Source organism: Sorex araneus, chromosome 11, assembly GCF_027595985.1.
Source record: "Sorex araneus isolate mSorAra2 chromosome 11, mSorAra2.pri, whole genome shotgun sequence".
In the NCBI taxonomy this organism is placed as follows: Eukaryota; Metazoa; Chordata; class Mammalia; order Eulipotyphla; family Soricidae; genus Sorex; species Sorex araneus.
The window spans coordinates 51,862,768-51,879,659 of NC_073312.1; the positions used below are offsets into that span (position 1 = coordinate 51,862,768).

At 44.7% G+C, this 16,892-nt stretch overlaps 1 protein-coding gene and 1 pseudogene across 1 annotated transcript in view; one reads left to right on the top strand and one right to left on the bottom strand.

The window, feature by feature from the left end:
* The window catches only part of PAPSS2 (3'-phosphoadenosine 5'-phosphosulfate synthase 2), a 95,275-nt gene that overhangs the window by 24,891 nt on the left and 53,492 nt on the right, over positions 1-16,892 (bottom strand). Inside the window, exons 2-7 of the mRNA XM_055118703.1 lie at positions 12,128-12,245; positions 7,980-8,215; positions 6,899-7,037; positions 5,442-5,560; positions 5,196-5,309; positions 1,802-1,913 (exon numbers count right to left, since the gene is read on the bottom strand). Of these exons, the coding sequence (XP_054974678.1) occupies positions 1,802-1,913; positions 5,196-5,309; positions 5,442-5,560; positions 6,899-7,037; positions 7,980-8,215; positions 12,128-12,245 (838 nt within the window). The remainder of the gene's footprint in view (positions 1-1,801; positions 1,914-5,195; positions 5,310-5,441; positions 5,561-6,898; positions 7,038-7,979; positions 8,216-12,127; positions 12,246-16,892) is intronic.
* Positions 3,722-3,844, top strand: LOC129399468 (small nucleolar RNA SNORA70; annotated as a pseudogene).

Sequence of the window (16,892 nt, forward strand, 5' to 3'; positions counted from 1 at the left end):
GGTCCAGTAGTTTTGTAAATAACACAAGCTCCTGACCTTGACCAGATAATTTCTCTGAGTGGCACTGAGGCTATGTCCAGGAAAGTGTCTCATCCTTCCCCGTAGAGTTTAATGAAGGGCATCAGCCTATGGATTCCATACGTGTGCATCCACCAAAGGAAGCAGCTGCTGTAATGTTTGATCACAGCAAACTGGGGCACGGACACTATCAGCAACAGACACTGAATTTCTTGGGGCCAGTCCACCAGGCTGCAAGGACAGTGCTTTCACGACCCCTTGCTTCTGAATGAAGGTCAGCACAGGGCAGGTTGAGGTGAAATAGATGACCTCTCTTGGCTGTGTGTACAAATGAAATATTTCCTTTTCAGTTCCTTTTGTTTTAATTTGTGTGTGTGTGTGTGTGTGTGTACGCACGCGTGTGTGCTGGAGTGATAGCACAGCGGTAGGGCATTTGCCCTGCACGTGGCCAACCTGGATTCGATTCCTCCATCCCTCTTGGAGAGCCCGGCAAGCTACCAAGAGTATCCCGCTTGCACAGCAGAGCCTGGTAAGCTACCCATGGCGTGTTTGATATGCCAAAAAAAGTAACAACAAGTCTTACAATGGAGATGTTACTGGTGCCCGCTCGAGCAAATCCATGAGCAATGAGATGACAGTGACAGTGACAGTGTGTGTCTGTGTGTGTGTGTGTATGTGCAGATAACCTTACCATCCTAAAAATAAAAGCTAATGCATCACAGACTCAAACACATCATAAGTGATGTAACTATTCATATATGATCTATAAACCAAAGATTAGCCTTTCTTCTCTTGCAAAGACCTCTAGAGAGTAAGATTTGTCTTCTTAAAAAGAGGAGAGATCGCTCGGGGTGGGAGATGTATGCTGAAGGTAGATAAAGGACCAAATGTGATAGCCTCTCAGTATCTGTATTGCAAACTATAATGCCCAAAAGTAGAGAGTATGGGGGAAATTGTCTGCCATAGAGGCAGGGGGAGGGATGGGATGGCGAGTGGGATACTGGGGACATTGGTGGTGGAAAATGTGCACTGGTGGAGGGATGGGTGTTCGATCATTGTATGACTGAAACTCAAACATGAAAGCTTTGTAACTGTATCACACGGGATTCAATAAAAATATATATGTTTTTTGATTTTTTTTTTTTTTTTTGCTTTTTGGGTCACACCTGGTGATGCACAGGGGTTATTCTTGGCTCTGCACTCAGGAATTATTCCTGGTGGTGCTCAGGGGACCATATGGGATGCTGGGAATTGAACCCGGGTCAGCGTGTGCAAGGCAAATGCCCTACCCGCTGTGCTATCGCTCCAGCCCTCAAAATACATATGTTTTTAAATAGAGTAGGAGGGGCCGGAGAGACAGTACAGAGGGTAAGGCACTTGCCTTGCCTCTGGTCAACCCAGTTCCTATCTCCTGCAACCCATAATGTCCAAGGAGCAACACCAGGAGTGATTACTGAATACAGAGCCAGGGGTGCATTGCTGGGTGTAGTCCCAAAACTGTCACTGTCACCCCGTTGCTCATTGATTTGTTCGAGCGGGAACCAGTAACATCTCTCATTGAGAGACTTATTGTTACTGTTTTTGGCATATCCAATACGCACGGGCAGCTTGCCAGGCTCTGCCGTTCGGGCTTCATACTCTCAGTAGCTTGCCGGGCTCTCCGAGAGGGGTGGAGGAATCAGACACCCTGCATGAAAGGCAAAAGCCCAACTGCTGTGCTATCACTCCAGCCCAGTCCCAAAACTAAGAAAAATAAATAGTAGGAAAAAAAACCCCAACATACCATCTAGCAGAGTGTCAAAGTGTATAACCTGCAAGTACTCCTTCTCCCGCATGAAGCCTTTGAGGGGTGTGGCCCAACCTTCACTCAAAACTTGCACCCACTGAAGATCCAGCTGCAAAACACAAAAAACAGGTGGACATTTACATGAGTGATTTTTGGTTTTTATTTATTTGTCTGACCAATTATTCATTTGACAGGAATATAAAGGGAGAATATTTTATGTTTTTGGTGTTCCTGTATCATATGCTGAGCCATGCTAGGTGAAGTAAGTTTAAGTCTAGAACTCTGTGCAAGAGTGGTGAAAAGACTGCAGATGAAGATGGTTTATTTGAGCATTTTAGGCTGTATTTATCTTTATGGTATGCAACTGTGTTGAAATTTTATTGCTTATTCTATCAGTTTTCTCTCTACAAAAATTCTGGTTTGGCTACGTGCTCTAGTTATTTGGCTGAATTGAGCAAAATCATTTGACTCTAAGATAAAACAACAACAAAAAAAGAAATTTAGTATGATACTGAAAGTCTTTAAGCTCTGGCCCCAGAAGATCCTGTAGGTGCCTTTATTTCCTGCTATACCCCACTTGGAGAACTATTTACCAAAAATGCCAGACCCTGTGTACTCTAAATTACTAACCCCTACCGGAAACCCACCTATTTATGTTTTAAAAACTCATTCATGTGGTTGGAGGACACAAGGGGGAAGGGTGATGCGTGCTGAATGTAGACTAGAGACTGAACACAATGGCCACTCAACACCTTTGCTGCAAACCACAACACCTAATTAGAGAGAGAGAATAAAAGGGAATACCCTGCCACAGTGGCAGGGTGGGGTAGGGGAAGATGGGATTGGGGAGGTGGGAGGGATGCTGGGTTTATTTGTGCTGGAGAATGGGCACCGGTGAAGGGATGGGTTCTCGAACTTTGTATGAGGGAAACATGAGCATGAAAATGTATAAATCTGTAACTGTACCCTCACGGTGACTCACTAATTAAAAATAAATTAATTAAAAAAAAAGAACTTGTTCATTGACCATAGCTCTGAACCATTTCCAATCATCCTAGGATCAAAATAAATGTTCTTGCTTGTTTATGTGCGACATCCAGCAGTGCTCAGGGGCTACTCCCAGCTCAGCACATAGGGGTTACTCCCAGCAGTGCTTAGGGACCATGTGGTCTGGGAATTGAACCGGGTGACCAGCATGTGAAGCGTGTGCTCTAACCCACTGAGATAGCTCTCTGGCCTGGATTGGAATAATTTTTCACTAGATTCCTTGAAGTTTTTCTGCACCTTGCAGACTATTTATCATTGGAATCATCATTACATGTAGTCATTTGCCGGAAGTACTGGAACATTCAGAATTTAATTTGCAGTCAAGGAGTTTTGCTTGGACTTTTGTCATGACGTATTCAAATTTGGAGTCATTTTTGTTGTTTTTTGTTTTAGGGCCACACCCAGTGGTGTTCAGGGCTTGCTATTGGCTCTGTGATCAGGGATCACTCCTGGCCGGCTTGAGGGCAATATTCGATGCCAGGGATTGAACCTGGGTCAGTCTCATGCAAGGCAAGCACTCTACCACTGTACTATTGTTCTGGCCCACAAATCTGGAATCTTTGTGAGTTAAGGGAGGTTTCCAGTTTATTTTGCCTCATATGAGAATGTCACAGTTTTCATGAGTAACAAAAGACACCATTGAGCATATCATCATCGGGTACGAATGAAATAACTGCCCTGATTGATAGAAAGGTCCAGGCACATGCATTGCTAGAGTTGCATCTTACACCTTTCAGGTAGTAAAAATGAAATGTAACCAAAGTTGTCTGCCTTTTCCTCACGGTGGACACTGCCTGATGCGAGGAGAGTGGGGTTTGCAGAGGAGAAAAGGTTCAGGTGTTCTTCTGCCTGCAGATCAGAGTTGTTCAGGTGTGGCCAATTAAGCCAACTGTGCTCCCTGCCCTGTGGGGCCCTGTGTGCAATGGCAGCAAACAGCCTTCTCAGTAGTGTTCACGGCCTATGGCTTGGATGGGCTGTAATAAGGAGACAGTTCTTTGCTGTGGACATTCATATCTGCTTTTCTACCAGCCCCAACTTCAGGCTTCAAACGGCATAAGAAACATGTGATTGAGGCTCTGCGCTGGGCTAAGTTCAAGTTTCCCGGTCGCCAGAAAATCCACATATCCAAGGGGAAGGACTTTACTAAGTTGTTTTTTTTTTCTTTTTGGGTCACACCTGGCGATGCACAGGGTTACTTCTGGCTCTGCACTCCAGAATTACCCCTGGCAGTGCTCAGAGGACCATATGGGTTGCTGGGAATTGAACCCGACTCGGCCGCGTGCAAGGCAAACCCCCCACCCGCTGTGCTATCGCTCCAGCCGGACTTTGCCAAGTTTAATGTGAATGAGTTTGAAGACATGGTGGCCGAGAAGCAGTTCATCCCAGATGACCGTAGGGCCAAATACATCTCCAATCATGAGCCTCTGGACAAATGCTGGGCACTGCACTTGGGTCTGCTTCTTCAGTCCCTGCTCACAACCACCCCATCCTCCCAACCACAATAAATCCTGCTTCTTAACCAAAAAAAGAAAGGGAAAGGAAAGAAAAACAGAGTTGCTTTTGGTTTACTTCAAATTCCTTCTCCACAGTCCAAGGAGCACTTGCATTTGGAACAAAAATGTTTTCTCAGCAGCAGCTGCCAACAAATATTTCCTGCTTGATGCCAGCGCTCTGGCATCACTGAAAAAAATAATGACAACTATGTAAAATGGCCCTATGCAAATATAAACATTGCCTTGCTTATCTGCTATCTTTTGGCAACTTTTGCTGTTTGGTTTCCTTGGAGGACCTGTATCTTTTCCTAAAGGCAAAAAATGAAGTGTTCTTCTTTATGGACATTGCACATCTATTAAGCATAAAGCATATCTTCCTCTTTTTTTTTTTTTTTGGCTTTTTGGGTCACACCCAGCGATGCACAGGGGTTACTCCTGGCTCTGCACTCAGGAATTACCCTTGGCGGTGCTCAGGGGACCATATGGGATGCTGGGAATCGAACCCGGGTCGGCCGCGTGCAAGGAAAACACCTTACCCGCTGTGCTATCGCTCCAGTGCCCCCTTGTTCTTAAGAGTGGTTGTAGGGCCTGAGAGATAGTACAGGGCTTCTATGCTGTACACATAGTACAGCCCTTGCCCTGCATGCCGATCACTGGCAATGCAGTGCAAAAACTGCAAAAAAAAAAAAATCCCCCAGATACCACCAGGAGAGACCCCTAAGCATAAAGTAGGGGTAGCCCCTGAGCACCATTGTTGTGACCCCAACATCCCTGAACCCCCCAAGAGAGTGACTGTAAATGGATTATCATGGTGAATATTATTTCTCATTTGACCAAGTGCACCCTCTTACCTTGGTAATTGACAAGGAAGGGAGAGTTTCTGTTTCAGCTCGGACTTGATCGAGCTTGTTTTCTGGCACAAAGAGTTCATGGATACCTTTGATTACGGTGTGAGGAACAATGTTCTAAAATGAAGCAGAATGGGAAGACTTTGAAATGAAAACTGCAAAAGAAATGCTTTTGAAAAGAAGTGATCTTTCTCAATTATTACACTAAAAAAAAAGAAAAAGAAAAAAAAGGACAAGCAGGCTACCCACCTGCTCTTGCAACAACTCCACGACCTGTTGGACACAGTCACTCACAGACGACAAGTTGGTTTTAAGCACCAGCTCAGGAGTTTCAGGTTTCTCATAATCAGAATCAATACCGGTAAATCCTGTAAGACAGAAGGGTAAAAACTGCACCCCTGTGTCCCCTGCCCCTCCAGGGCCAGGGTGCAGATCCAGGATCTCACACAAGAAAGGCATGTGCTCTACCACTAAGCCTCACCCCAGCCCCCAGAACAACCTTCTTTTTTTTTTCTTTTTGGGTCACACTCAGCAATGCACGGGGGTCACTCCTGGCTCATACACTCAGGAATCACCCCTGGCGTTGCTCAGGGGACCATATGGGATGCTGGGATTTGAATCCGGGTCAGCCGCGTGCAAGGCAAACGCCCTACCCGCTGTGCTATATCACTCCAGGCCCCCAGAACAACCTTTTAATCCATAGTTACAGATGTAGTAACCAGAGAATTTGATTATAACAGGAAAGGTCCAACAGCCTTCCTTAACCTTAAGCCACAGGTAAGAAAATGCAAAGCTCTTTCTCCCTTCCTCCCTCTCTTCCTTTTTTACTTCTTCTCACCCTCCCTCCTCCCGTTCATCCCTTCCTTCCCTTCCCCCTCCTTATTTCCTTCCTTCCTTCCTTCCTTCCTTCCTTCCTTCCTTCCTTCCTTCCTTCCTTCCTTCCTTCCTTCCTTCCTTCCTTCCTTCCTTCCTTCCTTCCTTCCTTCCTTCCTTCCTTCCTTCCTGGGTACTAGGTCCATACTCTGTAGTGCCTAGGCCTACTTCTAACTCTGTTCTCAGGATTGAGTTCTGGCAGTGCTCAGAGGATCAGAGCAGTGCTGGGGACCAAACTGATATTGACGACAGGTAAGTGCTCTCTTTTAATTCCTGAACCATCTCTCCTGTACCCTAGAGCTGTATTTTCAATATATTTTTTATGTTTCTTTTGTTTTTATTGGGGTTGGGTCGTACCTGCAGTGGTCTGGGGCTGCCCTTAGCTTAGTGCTCAGGGATGGATCCCAGTGATGAACTATGATCTGTCCCAGGGGTGGATTCACATGATCAATTCCTACTGCACTCTCTCACTCTGATCCTGTACTTTCAACACTGAAAACCCTAAATTATCAACAAAGTCTAGCTGGCTAAGTCCACACCCTGTGTAATAGATTAGAACCAAAAAGGAAAATGAAGAAAAAAACCCCAAACCTTTGGAACACTCCCATGCACACACTCCCCTGTGCCCCAAGCCCATTTTAGTTCAATCTTGCTTGCTTGAGGTGTCAGGCCTTGGAAAACGAGAGCCAATATTTTAATAAGCCACAGACATACTAAATATATTGTGGTTTAACAAAAAGCTATATACACTCTATGCCTTTGAGGTAGCAGTTTTTGAAACTGCAGACTGATTTCTGGGGGCAGATTAAAAAGGGACTTGAGGCTCCTCCTACCTTTGATCTCCCCAGCCCGTGCCCGTTTGTAGAGGCCTTTCACATCTCTGCTTTCGCAGATGTTTAGGGGCGCGTTTACAAATATTTCAAAGAACGGCAGTCCTGCTGACTCATGGATTTTTCGGGCATTCTCGCGGTCCTGGACAAAAAAAAAAAATGATGTTCAAGAATGTATAATGAGGTTTGCTAGTGAAAGTCCTTGTCGCTCAATGGAACATTTTGTGCCCGGGGAATTCAGAAGCCTTTAGACAGCACTTGGGTCAGTGCTCTGCAGAGGTAGCAAGAAGCTAGTCTGCTAGAGGAAAGTCCAGAAATTTCAGTCCAGTAAACACAGCTCTCTTGAGAACATTCAGAGAGCTTGGCAGGCAGCGACTAAAGTTGGAAATTTCGGGAACATGTCGTTCAGAGGAGTGTTCAATGCATTGTAGCAGACATATCTGTAGCTCCTGGAAATTTCCTATTTTAAAAATAGGCAGAGTGACCCTTCCCTCAGCCTGGGCAACATTGAACACACATAATCTGGTGCTTTGGCAGTGGGTCAGGGGGTTCTGGTGCTGCTTTGTTCTGGTGTGAGTGAAGTAAGCTTTCTGACTTGGGCAGAAAAGAGAGGACAGAATTTGTTTTTTTTTTCTTTTCTTGTGTAACCTTCTCATTTCAGCCCTGACCAAGTGTAACTCGTAACTGTCAGCTGCTGTCCTGATGCCAAGAAGTGAAGGAACATTTGTTTATTTATTTTCAGAGCCACACCCGATGGTGCTCAGGGACCATTCCTGGGTCTGTGCTCAGGGATCACTCCTGTCTGGGCTCGGGAACCATATAGGATGCAGGGGATTCGAACCTGGGCTGGTCATGTGCAAGGCAAGTGCGTTATCTCCGATTCTCTCTCCTTGGCCCCAGGGACATTCTTTAGATAAGTAATATTTAATAGAGGGAAGGAGGATGCTGGTGCAGAAAGGCAAAAGTGGGGGGAGCTTGGGAGAGGGCATTCCTTTGTGCCCGTCCCTCCACCTTGTTCCTTTTCCTGCTACTGAGATGCACTGGTGCAGTGTGAGAGAATAGTATGTGGGACCAATCATTGTACCTTTGCAAAAGGAGAAATGAAGCTGGTGATGCAGACCAGACCAGCGTCGGCAAAGAGCTTGGCCACTTCAGCAATCCGGCGGATATTTTCTTCCCTGTCCCCAGCAGAGAAGCCAAGGTTTTTATTGAGACCATGACGAACATTGTCCCCATCAAGAGAGTAGCAAGGGATGGCATGGGAGACCAGATATTCTTCCAGGGCAAAGCTTATGGTTGTCTTTCCAGCACCGGAGAGACCTGTTGAGGGAAGAGGCAAGACAAGACTGTCACTATTCCTGCTGATTTAAGGAGGTACACTGACACCTGATCTGCATTTTACCCAGCTTCAGTATAACTAAATCTTCATGACAATCATTTGATCGACTTCAGATCAAAACCATTATGACCTAAAAAAAATCACTGTTTACTACAAGTAATTGTTTTTCTTTCAAATTTGAAATAGCTTGTTCTTCATGAGGATTATAGGTTTTCCAAACAAGCAGGGTCCTTTAATAGGGAGGCCAGGGGAGCTATAGCAGGTCCTTATGTCAGCTGTGGTGTTTTTTAAAGATTAGAAAGTTGTACCTACAAATAGAGATTATGATTTCTTTTGTCAAAGTCTGAAGGTCTTAGGGATAGTGAATTCATAGCTCCATGACAGCAATCAGCTGGGACGGAGGAGACAGCCAAGTCCCCAGAGCCCGAAACCTATGAGCCCAAGACCCTTGCTAACAGCCACCTAACCACAACACCTTTACATGTTGTTATTGTGTGTGTGTGTGTTTTATTTTGGGGGAGCCTTACCCAGCATTGCTCTGGGTTTATTCCTTGTTTTGCAGTAAGAAATTACTCTTGGTGGTCCTTGGGGGACTGTATGGGATGCTGGGGATTGAACCAGGGTCAGCTGTGTGCAAGGCAAATGCTCTACCCACTGTACAATTGCCCAGGCCCCTTGTCCTTTTATTCCTTTCTATTATTTTGATTTTGAGGCCACATCTGGTGGTACTCAGGAGCTAGTCCTGGTTCTGCTCATGGGGATCACTCCTGATGAAGACTGGGGACCATCTGCGGTGCCAGAGATAAAACCTGGGTAGGCAAGTGTCTTACCTGCTGTACTATCTCTCTGGGCCCTATCCTGTTATTCTTTTTTTGTTTTTTTGTTTTGTTTTGTTTTTGGGTCACACCCAGCAATGCACAGGGGTAACTCCCAGCTCATGCACTCAGGAATTACTCCTGGTCGTGCCCGGGGGACCATATGGGATGCTGAGAATCAAACCCGGGTCGGCCACGTGCAAAGCAAATGCCCTACCCTCTGCGCTATCACTCCAGCCCCTCCTGCTATTCTTAAGATTTTTCTAAACTGAGTCTCAGAACAGAAGAAGAGAGCACATCCTGATCTAGGCTGTAGATGTATGTACATGTCTCACTTCACTATGCATCATAAATACTGCTTTAAAAATGTAAATTTTGGGCCAGAGCCACAGGACTTGGGTTTGATCCCTAGCATCCTGTATGGCACCCTGAACTTGCCAGGAGTGTCCACTGAGCACCACCGAGTGTGATCCCAAAGCAAACAAAACAAACAAATGAACAAAAAAGGCAGAATAAAAGCAATTAAAAATGTAATTATTTTTTACAAAGGCCTATTTGCACCATTTTCCCAACAAGAGAAGCTCTACTCATGTCTCTGTGCTTCATTGAACTAAAGTATGCACATTAGGAAACATTCTTGCACCAAGGATGTCACTGTCACTGTCACTGTCATCCTGTTGCTCATCGATTTGTTCGAGCAGGCACCAGTAATGTCTCTCATTGAGAGACTTATTGTTACTGTTTTGGGCATATCCAATATGCACGGGTAGCTTGCCAGGCTCTGCTGTGCGGGCTCCATACTCTCAGTAGCTTGCCGGGCTCTTCGAGAGGGGCGGAGGAATAGAACATGGGTTGGCCAAGTGAAAGGCGAAAGCCCAACCCCTATGCTATTGCTCCAGCCCCACCAAGGACGTATGAAATTAAAAAATAAATGGTACATACCATGGATATAGGACCACTCTTGAAAAAGAAGAGTCTGATTTAGACTGGAATAGGAAAGACTTTAGATAGCAAGGTCCCTGCCTGCCATATGCTATAGAATTTCTTCAAATTAGCAAAACTCTTCGTAAGACATGTGAGTTGATTTCACAACTGGAAAAGCATCTTTGTATCTAGGCTCAGGTCCACGGGAGACACCGCATCTTTGAGATGAGTTTGGTATTTCCCCTTTTGGCCAGGCTTTTCCTTCCCTCTGCAGTGTTGCAATGATGGAGGTCAAAGAAGTGGTTGGTTGTGGCACTTCACATTTGGCTGCAGTGCTCACACTCAGAGGACGCATTCACAGGGAGCTGAATCCTTTGCTTGTAGTATTGTGTGTGTACATTTTGGTGGCAGTACTCGCTGCGGGGGGCTGGGGGCTTCACTGTGGTGCTCACACACATACTTGCTGTGGAGGTCACACTCCTGGCCTCAGTGCTCAAGCATTTTGGAATTATGGTGCTTGCAGGGCTCATACCCCTTTATTTCAATGCTCAAACACACCCAGCTGTGGTGTGACCAGAGATGTGGCTGGCGGCACCATGACCACAGCCAGCACAACCATCAGCATGAGCTGGAAGGACTAGGATGGGGCTTGCTACAGCCACTCCCGGGATCCATCGCTTGTGCTTAGGCTATGAGGTAGGTATATGAGCAACTGAACCATCTCTCAGGCCCTGGCTTTTCCATCTGTGTGTCAGCTACGTCAGTCTTTTATTTACTTCTATTTTATTTATTTATTTATTTTACTTTTTGGGTTACACCCAATGATGCATAGGGGTTATTCCTGGCTCATGCACTCAGGAATTACTCCTGGCAGTGCTCAGGGGACCATATGGGATGCTGGGAATCAAACCTGGGTCAGCCACGTGCAAGGCAAATGCCCTACCTGCTGTGCTATCGATCCAGCCCCTATGTCAGTCTTTTAATTTCAGGAAGAAACTTCTGCCTCTGGTACTCAGAGTCTTACCAGCTCAGACAGCTCAGAACTAATTCCAGTTCTGTCACTCACCCTTAGCCTTGCTATTCCATGGGCATAAAATTACAACAAAAGGGGAATTCTTTAGTCAGCTCTTATTTCTATGCAAAAGCAGCAGTCCTTAGCTAAGTGGAAATTTACTTGCGAAGATTTAAAATTTTTTTTTTACACTAAGAATGTAATGGGCTAGAAGGTTAAAACATCAGCAAAACAATAAAGACTATCAGCTAAATGTCTGAAACGTTATGGACTGCCAAAAGGCTTGAGGCCAAATTAGAAAAGCCCCATTCATTAGCTGGTAGTAAATCTTGTTTAGGCACAGAACTGAGAATTATGAAGTTTCTGAGAACTGAAAGGGAAACTCATTATCAACCTGCCCCGTGTCCTTTCTTTTCAAAGAGGAGAAAAATTGGAACAGAAAGACAATCCAAGGATTAAGGCACTGACCTTGAATGTGGCCTACCCAGCTGAATCACCTGAACCATGTATGCTTTCTTTCTGGATTATGCTGGGAGCAATGGGCCAAACCTTAGCCCCTTCTCTCTAAAAACAAGAGGAAAAACTAAAAACTAGAGATCTCTCATGGCTTGATCAGAGCTCAACTCTTCAGTGGGATTTTGTTTTGTTTGGGGGCCAGACCTGGTAGTGATCAGGGCTTACTCCTCACTCTGTGCTCAGGGAAAACTCTTAGAAGTGCTTGGGGGTCCTGATGGGGTGTTAGGGATCAAATCAGGGTCAACTGCATGCACAGCAGTACTATCTGTAAACCCCTGTACTATCTCTCTGATGCAATGCCTAATTTTCACTGATATTAGAAACTGGGTGAACACCCAGCTTCTCTACTACACCTCTTGGCCTCCTCCTACTGGCAGAAGAAATATGCACCATGTTACACCAATTTCCTTAAAACTCTGTCAGGGGCCAGAGAGACAGTAAGGTGCAAGCAGGCAATCCAGGTTTTATCTCCAGCACAACACATGGTTCCCTGAACACTACCAGGAGTGATCCCTGAGCACAGATTAGGCCCTGAGCAGAGCTGGGGTGTGGCCCCCAGACAAAACTGTGGACCACTCAGAATCTATCCATCAACTAGCTCGGCAGCTGTATAGTATGGAGCTTACCTGTCAGCCAAACAGTGCAGCCGCGGAATCCTCCCCGTGTTCCGACCACCTGTCCTCTCTTATTCCTGCTCACATGGTGGGCTTGGTAGACAACATTGGTGGATTTCTGCTGGTTCTCCTACACAACAAGAGAAGAGCAGGCATGCCATTGAATAACACAACTAATCACTGTATCACTGTCATCCCGTTGCTCATCGATTCCTCCGTCCCTCTCGGAGAGCCCGGCAAGCTACCGAGAGTACCTCGTCCGCACAGCAGAGCCTGGCAAGCTACCCGTGGATTTAATATGCCAAAAACAATAACAACAAGTCTTACAATGGAGACATTACTGGTACCTGCTCGAGCAAACGCAATGAATATAAGATAAAATAATTGCGTGAGTTTAAGGAGAGAAGAGGATCCATGGAGACACCCCTCACTGAAACACCTCTTTTAGAAGTATCCTGACAGAGAGTCTGTGGTCCAGAGCAGAGTGGAAGATGACAATCATAGATTAGAGACACTGGGATTAATCTATACTCAGGCATCACTCTTGGAAGTGCTCAGGGAACAAAATATGGTGCTGGCAATAAATCCTGAATTAGCTACATGCACCTTATTGTACTTCTGCCCCCCTGATGGTCATCTGGGCCTTCCAGCCAGTTCCTTATTGGGGGGACCATGCACTGGGCTCTTTTCTCACAAGCACTAGACTACTTTATTCTCCCTAGGGTCATTGAGTGAATGTCTAACTTCTAAATTGTTTTGTTTTGTTTTTTAGGTCACACCAGATATGCTCAGGGGGTTCTCCTGGCTCTGCACTCAGGAATTACTCATGGTGGTTCTTGGGGAGCCATTCAGGGATTGAACCTGAGACAGTCACATGCAAGGCAAGCACCATCTCCTCTGTACTATCTCTTCGGCCCTACGTCTGTGGAGTCTTTTAAATACAAGGTGTGTGTATCCCCAGTTAAGAAAGCACCAATATTCATCAAACAAGACCCAGCTGTAGAAGGTCCTAGCAATTGTTATAATCGGAACAGATTAAATCTCTTCTTAGATGCCACCTCTTCTGAGTGGTGGGCGGAAGGGGATATAATACTGGGGCTGTGTGAAGGATTAATAAGTTAACAAATGTGAATATGCTCTGTCAGTGGCTAGTTTTCTACCAACAAAGATGCTGACAAGGGTTATTCAGTGTACATCCCTGAATGAGCAAAAAGGCTGTAGCTCATTAGATTAACACTCAGGAAATAGCTCCAACACCAGCCTTCAGATATCTCTCAGAAGCCCCCTTTTGACATCTGGGGCTCAGAAAGACAGTACACCTGAAGGGGTACAGGACTGCCAGGGAGGCACAAAGCCTAGCTAAGGGGCCCCTATGACAGGCAAAGGGACTAACATTGTCAGAGGGAACCAGGAAGGGATTGAAACTGGGATCAGCTAATTTAATTACCCAATACTCTGCAACTAGACACAGTGAGGACCTGCCAAGCAAACCTGATTAGACCCTCATGTGGAAGGGCTTAGCCTATCTTTGAAGAATGCAATCTAGACAGCAGGAGGCTTCAGACATAAAGATAAATCAGACTAGTCTACAAGATTGACTAGAAGTACTTCCCCTGGGTGAGGGGGAAAAAAAAGTCCCCTGATGATCTTTGGTGCCAAATGTATTTTGTTACTCAAACATTGTTTTTCTTCTATTTCCTTGTTAGCCACTGCCATTACACTCTTGAACATTGTTTCTGGATCTTAGAGCCAAAGTCAGTTCATTGTCTATTGATTTATTGGTTCTTTTGGCCAATGTTTATGTTAATGAGCTCCTTTTATGTGCAAGGGAACATCTGGGGGAAAGGGAATGTAGGACTAAATAAAACAGAATTCTTGGCATCATTTAGGGGGAAAACACAAAAAAGATCAAGTAACTGGGGCCTTACTCCCTGGAGAAGAACCTCGTGTATATACTAGATATTGTACAAAGACATTAAGAATACTCAGCAACACAATAATAAAAGGTCCGGGGCTGGAGCAATAGCACAGCAAGTAGGGCATTTGCCTAGCACTCGGGCGATCCGGGTTGATTCCCAACATCTTATATGGTCCCCTGAGCACTGCCAGGAGTAATTCCTGAGTGCAGAGTCAGGAATAACCCCTGTGCATCACCAGGTGTGACCCCAAAAGCAGAACAAATAAATAAATAAATAAATAAATAAATAAAAAAAAACCCAACACATAAAATTAAAAAATGGACTAGGAACCAACTAGAGCAAGGAAGGTGCTTGTCCTGCACATGGTTGGCCTTGTTGTACCCCTACCCCCCTTACCATGCTCCCCTGAGCACTGCCAGAGTGATCTTAAAAGAAAACACACTGATAGCTAGTGCTTACTGGCACGTAAAGAGTTTTAATTCGATATGAAAGAAAAGCAAACAAAATGAAAGTAAGGTGCTACTGATAGAATCTAAGGTCAATAAGGACTGATATCATACGTTGATGATGGAGGGATTAAGTGCTCAGGCCACCCCATAAACAAAGCCGGAAATTTATGTAAGTAAACACTTGCCTCTCTATGCCTTAGCAATCACATTCTTAAACATTTATTTGCAAGCAATAAAAGCATGTATCCACAGAAAGACTTGTATAAGAATGGTCTTAGCAATTCACTTGGGGTAAAAACTTCAAATAATCAACTAGCCATTAGGAGAAAAACTCGATTTAACAGAATACCCAAATCCAAAAAATACCTATACACAGAATGACCCATGCTGTAGAACTCTAGTATAATAAGCTACTACTCAGCAATAAAAAGGAATCGACTGTTGACCCAGGAAATTAGGAAGATAATAAGTGAAGGCAGAAATCTGAGTCAAAAAAGTATTTGACTTAAACAGGGGCTGGAGCGATAGTACAGCGGGTAGGGTGTTTTTGCCTTGCACGCGGCCAACCCGGGTTCGATTCCCAGCATCCCATATGGTCCCCCAGGGGCACCACCAGGAGTGATTCCTGAGTGCAGAGCCAGGAGTCAGCCCTGAGTATTGCCTGGTGTGACCCAAAAAGAAAAAAAAAAGTATTTGACTTAAACAGAGGTAGGAATAATTCCATTAATATGAAGTTCCCAGGTATAGAAAATTATTTTACTAGATTAGATTGGTTTTTGCCTCTGGGGTGATGCATAAGTTGTGTGTCTTAATAGAGACATAAGGACCACAGGTGTGGTTCCACCTTTGATGGAACTTACTGAATGCAAACTGAATATGGATATTTCATTAGGTGTGAATTCTACCACATCTTTAAAAAACGTGTTTTTTTTTTCTAAGCCAGCAACTAGAAAATATGTAAGATTCAGGTGGTGGGTTTATATTGTTCCTTCGGCCCAGGAATAGGGCCTGATCCCTATCATAGTGTATCATAGCATTCTGTGCACCTGTGCGCATGACCCTACTCATTCTGGAGCTTTTTTGTCCACAGAAATGTTTATTTACTCTCTTCTGGCTGATTCTTCTCCCTAAAGGCTGAGATCCAGAATAAACTTCAGGCTCTGTTAATTTTCTGTATAAACTTTGTTATGATCTTGTTACCTGCCTCCCTCAAAGTGCTTGGTTTTCAGAAACAGCTGAGAACCCACTGCCAGGACTCAGTTTACTGTCATATTTAAGAGCTGATTTCTGAATGTTTGGTTAATATTGATTGCATCTTAATCATGGGTATTTGTGCAGACTGAATATCACTCCAGCAATGTTTAAACAAACAAACAAACAAAGTCTCTTCAGATAACCAGATACTGTGCTTTGTGGCTCAAAAAGATATTTGTGTTTCTTATTTATCTCAAATGTATTCTTGATTTTCCTCCAAAGCCAAACAAAATAAAAGCAGATGTTTCAGATGGTTTTTGAACTGCAGAAGGGCAGGACAGCCAAAAAGTTTTTATTGTCTTGATGAAACATTTATTTCCTACTAAAGAACATATGGTGTTGTGAATTTGGAAGGAAAGTGGTTGTAACAAAAAAAGCCTTCTCTATGGAAAGCCATACACAGATTAAAGAAAAAGAGCACCAGACTTCTTTGGCTCCATGTCTAATATTGCCCCTTAGCAGGAAGTGGCCCAGAAACCACCAAGTTGGCGGCATACTTCTATTCTGAGTCTCTAAGAAAAAATTTGCAAAATCCGCCTCTTCTTCCAGGTCACTGGCCCAGAAAACACTCTTTCCAGAATTCACAGGAATAGCATGTGTCTGGCTATTGAAGTTCAGCAAACTTGTTTTTGAAAGTGGCCTTGCAGTCTCCTTGCTCTCACCCTGGGGCAAATTTACTAAGACCCCTTATAAAATGGGACTTAGCATAATTTTCCAAACAGGGTTGCTTGAAGCATTAAGTAAGTAATTTTCTACACAGAGTGTTGAAGAAAATGCTGGACATACAGTAGGATGGGCTGGAGTGATAGCACAGTGGTAGGACGTTCGCCTTGCATGCGGCTGACATGTGTTCAATTCCTCCACCCCTCTCAGAGAATCTGGCAAGCTACTGAGAGTTTCGCGCCCACAAGGCAGAGCCTGGCAAGCTACCTGTGGTGTATTCGATATGGTGTATTCGATATGCCAAAAACAGTAACAATAAGTCTCACAATGAGAGATATTACTGGTGCCCACTCGAACAGATCGCTGAGCAACGGGATGACAGTGACAGTGACAGTAGGATATGACTGATGATCCCCGAGTGACATTTTTATCTAGTCTGGGGGTAACATGGTGATTTAAAGTCTAAGTTTGGAAGTGCTCTGGAGATTTGGG